Source organism: Gavialis gangeticus, unplaced genomic scaffold (assembly GCF_001723915.1).
Source record: "Gavialis gangeticus isolate Ggan-Ray unplaced genomic scaffold, GavGan_comp1, whole genome shotgun sequence".
Taxonomy (NCBI): domain Eukaryota; kingdom Metazoa; phylum Chordata; order Crocodylia; family Gavialidae; genus Gavialis; species Gavialis gangeticus.
This window is the reverse complement of record NW_017729032.1, coordinates 223,395,490-223,400,728: the sequence shown is the minus strand read 5'-3', so window position 1 is coordinate 223,400,728 and position 5,239 is coordinate 223,395,490. Positions and strand designations below refer to the sequence as shown.

The window sequence follows — 5,239 nt, the reverse complement described above, 5'->3', positions numbered from 1 at the left end:
CATGCGAGTTATATACCTGGTCGTGTGGTCAGTCCTCTGTCTGCAGCTGGGCGGGCATCAACCGGCTCAACTGGGGATGTGCAGCAAAAAAAAAAAAAAAAGGCAAAACAAACAAAAATAAACAACCCCCCCAAAATGATAAGTCAAATGCTTTTTTGTTGGGATAGTGCAGGAGAGAGATATGCCATAAACAAAGTTATAAAAAGCAACAGCTGGAAAAGATCTGCCTTTAGTTAATTCTCAAAATAAAAGGAAGGGGATGGGTACAACCTCAAAAAAGTGTGTGTTTTGTAGCTGTGTCAGTCTTACACTGTATTCTGGTTAATGCTCAAATTAGAAACTATTGAAATTTACAGTCTCAAATTAGAAACTATTGAGATTTATTCAATGTCTGCTTAGAAACATCTTCCTGCCTCTATTAGAATTGGCAACAAGAACAGACACAAGAGGATCAGCCCTTGTAACAAATCTTAATCACTACTGATTTCTAGCTCCAATAAGTCTTAATTCTGTTTTCCAGATTATGACTGTGTGAAGGCAATAGCTACAAGGCTTGACAGAAATATAAGGACAATATATATTTTCAGCCAGCACAGTGAATGGTTAGTAAGGTTATCCATCTAATCAGACTGTCTTCCTTTTCACTGTAAACAAGGTCTCCAAGCATGATTTATTTATGCCTCCCATTCAACTATGTTCACGTTTAAATACTTTACACTCATTCAGAGACCTCACTTAAGAGTCAGCACGATGCACCTTGGAGCCCAGCAGAATTAACAGTAAATGGGAAAGGTTGAACAGATTTGGACAAAATTAGAGTAAGCTGAATAACTTCAGCAAAATTCCAACCGAATCTACTGGGAGAGTTAAAACACAATTGTGTAATTTCTCCCCATGTTCTTTCCCCTTCATTTTTCTTCTTTTATGCTACTTTGTGCTATCTTGGTTCAGGTCTGCAATGGAGGTGCCAAAACATCACAAATACATTTGCTTCTTGTTGGTGTGGAAATCAGATATACAGGTTTCCCTTGATTAATGCGGGTTTTATATATGGGAATTGAGTCTAATGTGATGATACTTTTTATATCCCAAATTCGTTATATGCAAGGTAAATTAACTCTTATGCGATCAGTACTGCGGCTCCGCTTTTCCACACTCACCCCAGCCCCTGGGCTGTGCCATACCGTGGTGCGGGCAGGTGGTGTCGGCTGCTCCCAGGGCCACCGCAGAAGGGGCTGGGGTGAGTGGACTGGAGCGGACAAGTGGAGGCCTGGGGCGCAGCAAGCTAAGTCTGTAGGGTAAGGGACAGAGCGGGGGCATGGTGCAGCCCAGTGGCTGCAGGCAGGAGGTATCAGCCACTCCCGGAGCTGCAGAGGCAGCACCGGGCTCTTCCTGGTGCTCGGGGCGGGCAGCAGCCTGCTCTTGTCCTGCTGCAGGCCAGGGCCGGTGCCTGCTGCTGGCTAGGACTGGTGGTGGCACCGGGCTCTTCCTGGTGCTCGGCAGGCAGGTTGGGGGGGAGGGCTATGGTGAATTTTGGGGTGGCAGCTGCCCCCATCCTATTGCTGCAGCCTGCCCCGAGCACCAGGAAGAGACCAGTGCCACCACTGGCCCCAGCCTGTAGCGGTTGCCGGCCCCAGCCTGTTCTCGTCCTGCTGCAGGCTGCCACCTGTCCCGAGCACTGGGAAGAGCACTGTGCTGCCATCGGCCCCAGCCTGCAGCAGGATGAGAGCAGGCTGATGCCTGCTCTGAGCACCAGGAAGAGCCCAGTACTGCTCCTGCTGCAGCCCTGGGAGCAGCTGATGCCACCTCCTTGCAGCTGTTGGGCTGCACTGCACCCCTCTCCCCGCTCCTTCCCTAGGCCCAGCCTCACTCCCTCCTCCCTCCCTTACTGCCATGGGAATGTATCCCTATTTGTTACATTATAAAATGGGATCCCTTTATGTGTATTCAATTTATGTGCAGTTTTGTGGGAACGCATCTACCACATAAATTGAGGGAAACCTGTACTTGGTAAAGTAGGCCAAGTTGTAGCTATTGCATGGGATACACAGACTCATTTTCCAGAATCATGAAAATTAGAGTGGAACTAAGAGGAACCCTCTAATTAGCAATAGCAAAAGAAATACCAACTATGACACAATATGTTACTGAATAAAGCCAAACAAAATTTCGGCAGGAAATTCTAACTTTTCAACAGTATGTTTTTAATCATGCTCAGGACAGAGACTTGAAATTCCTTTCCTTTTTTTGTGAAACAGAAATATCAAAATGAAGCATCCACATGGTCATTTACCCATTTTTCTCTTCATATGCTGAAACCACCTGAAAATTTTATTTCAAGCTAGTTCAATATTAAGCTGCATTTTTCTGAAGTGGCTCATAAGACTTTTAATTCAGGGCCTGATATTCCTGTTTTCTCCTGTGGGCTAGACTCCCTGGTCAGCAGGGATCATGGTTTTCTCTGATTTAAAAAATCTCTATTTTTTTGTAAAAGAAAAGTAAACCCAAATCTACACATTTCCATGATTAAAATGAAACACCACTAATATATAAATTTATGGTGGTGTTTAGTGGTGTTTCATTTTCCATGGAAAAATGTGGATTTGGGGTAAGTTTTTTTTTTTTTTTTTTTTTTAACTGAAAATTGGGGATTTTTTTAAATCAGAAAACCAAGATCCCTGCTGGTCAGACATCTTCCATAATGCAGTCATGTTTCTCTCCTAATGTCAACATAGTATAGTCAAGGGGAAATGCAGATTTAATTATAGGGGATAACTTCCACAGAAACTGGCACAGATGAGAGAATGTGGGGTTGAACAGAACCTTTTGTAGGGCAATGAGTTGATAAGAATCAGAATTTAAATTTTTTGAAAGTTTTTAAAAAATTGAGCATTTTAGGTCAGTTTAACAAAATGAGATCCTTGGATTTGGATCAAGTCAATGTGAAATTACAAATGCAGTTGCGATTTCCAACAGAAAATCAGAAACTTCTCCCATGGAAAACTGTAATGTTTGCAGAAAACTAGAAAATCATCCCACCAAGAAAATCCCAACCAACTGCACCTTTCAGTGATGCACTGATTTCTCTCTCCACATTTGCAGGGGACCTGCACTTTTTCCTGTGCATCTTTAGCACTATTAGTCTGGTTTTCAAAGGTTCATTAATTTTACATGCTCCAAAATGGCATGACTACATGTTAACCACATTTACACAAGCAAAAACAGTAACTGTATGCAGCGGTCCAGGAGTGCACAAATTAAGCACCCAAAGTTATTTTGTATAAAGATCTGGTCCCTGAAATGAATTATTATACTTGCTTTTTTGCACATGGGATAACCATGCAAGATGCATTCAGTATGCATTTACTTAACTTTAAATCTAGTGCTAAAAACCTGAGAACAAGAGGTTCTAGCACCCACTAGATTTTTTTTTCTTTCTTTCAAATACATAAGAAGGTGCAGTCCCTACCCCAAAGAGCTTAAAATCCAAGACAAATCAACTGAAAGGTGCAGGAGTACAGATTTCCACATGATCAAAAAGAGGGAGGATTGGCCAGATTATAAAAATAAAGCAAGTTTATTTTTTCATTTAGGACACAACCCAAAGGATGAAATCTTGATCCCATTGATGTCAATGACAATGCTTTCATCGACTTCAGACAGCCAGGATTTCACCCACAATTTCTTCAGAAGTGGCATGGCAGGTATATTTAGACTGAGCTAGATGCTGGCAAATCAGTAGTTCATGAGTTAAATAAAATAATGCCATGTTATTTTACGTTACAATTTACTGCTAAAACAACAGTAAAGTTTTTTCTTTGCAAGAAATAATGGTGTCTTGTTTCTAAGTCTTATTGCAACGATTTTAGTTTCCTGTTAAAACTGGCCGGAAAATATTTTTGTGAGTCTCTCAGTATCAAACCGGAACAAAAATAGAATTCACATAACTGAACATCTAACTGTGTAGGCTGCTTATATAGTTTATTGGATATAATTTTAATTGGATGTTTATTGGAAAATAGGTCATGGAGACCAGCAGGAAGGAAAGGTCCAAGGTAGTTTGCTGAAATTACTGGTCTTTTACCTTAGACTGTAGAGTAATCAGTGTCACTGATACACTAACTTTTCTTTGAACAACTTTAAGTGATAGGAAAGCAATTCTAATATGAAATAAACTACTAAAACAATACCGATTCTTTTATACAAGTATAAACGCCACAGGAAAATTTAGAATGAAAGCAAGGACTCTTCATATGACCACCTCCATCATGCCTCATGATGAAAGGATCTCTGAACAGAGAAGAGTCAAAGGAGAAGAGCTGTTGGACATCCTGCTATAGGACAAGAGGTATGAGTTCAAAACCTACTTTCAACTGGTGCCAAAGGTTACCCCCCGTTGGCCTAGCTATATATACCTCCTTCTTTGGGCTGGGGAGTAAAAGATAGCAGGATGTGATGCTGGACACATTATTCCTTTGCGTGTATAGGCTATGGATGCTGATATGTCCTAATAGTGTTTCTTTATGAACCTTTCAACTATGACAGACTTTTGAATTTGACTTTTCCCCCTGGCTTCACCTATGCACACCTGCTAGGGAGTTGGGTGCTGGATGTTAATACCAAATTATGATTTGGATGTTCCATTTCCTTTCTCTTATGATCATTCACATTCATGTTTTTGTTTGTGAATTCCTTTTTTAGTATTTCCTTAACATCTCGTACATCTCTGAGATTGTTGAGGAAAAAAAACATACTAGGTCATTTAAAGTCAGTCTGCCGTATATTACACAATTTGTTTACTTGACAGATACTCTGATATGGTACTGTCTGCTGTAAAAAATTGAACTTTGCTATATTAAGTCTGAAAAGTTAACTAATTTACTCAATACACTGCATGGACCATTCAGGATGACAGTAAAGCAGCAACGCAACAAGGGAAGTAGTGCTGCATTTATGTTAATGTTTGTGGTAAGAGAGTCGAGATTCTCTGGTTCTAATAACTAATCTAATTACCCAAGCCAAATGACTAATACTTAAAATTTGCAATTGCCAATTTTTAAATAATCAGTTACAGCAAACTAAAATAAAACAGCCTAAGGATCTGCAGACTGACAATTTGCTCATTATTTTAAAATTACCTAAACAAATATAAACTAAAAATGCTAATACGTCACATTACTCACCCGTTCTCTAAAATATATAGTTCAATGGGAAGACCAAACTGGTTATAGAAAACACC

At 40.3% G+C, this 5,239-nt stretch overlaps 1 protein-coding gene and 1 long non-coding RNA gene across 6 annotated transcripts in view; both read right to left on the bottom strand.

The window, feature by feature from the left end:
* APP (amyloid beta precursor protein) overlaps positions 1-5,239 on the bottom strand; it is a 494,720-nt gene that overhangs the window by 31,728 nt on the left and 457,753 nt on the right. For 2 of the 5 annotated variants that reach the window (XM_019524047.1, XM_019524048.1), the window contains one exon: positions 17-70. The exons of 2 other annotated variants lie outside the window; for them this stretch is intronic. In XM_019524047.1, coding sequence (XP_019379592.1) covers positions 17-70 — 54 coding nt within the window. Of the gene's footprint in view, positions 71-5,239 lie in introns of all 5 variants that reach the window. One more of the 5 variants, XM_019524045.1, reaches the window with a different exon arrangement.
* Positions 4,566-5,239, bottom strand: part of LOC109302500 — a 7,563-nt gene continuing 6,889 nt past the window's right edge. Inside the window, exon 2 of the long non-coding RNA XR_002098812.1 lies at positions 4,566-5,178. This is a non-coding gene — a long non-coding RNA (uncharacterized LOC109302500). The remainder of the gene's footprint in view (positions 5,179-5,239) is intronic.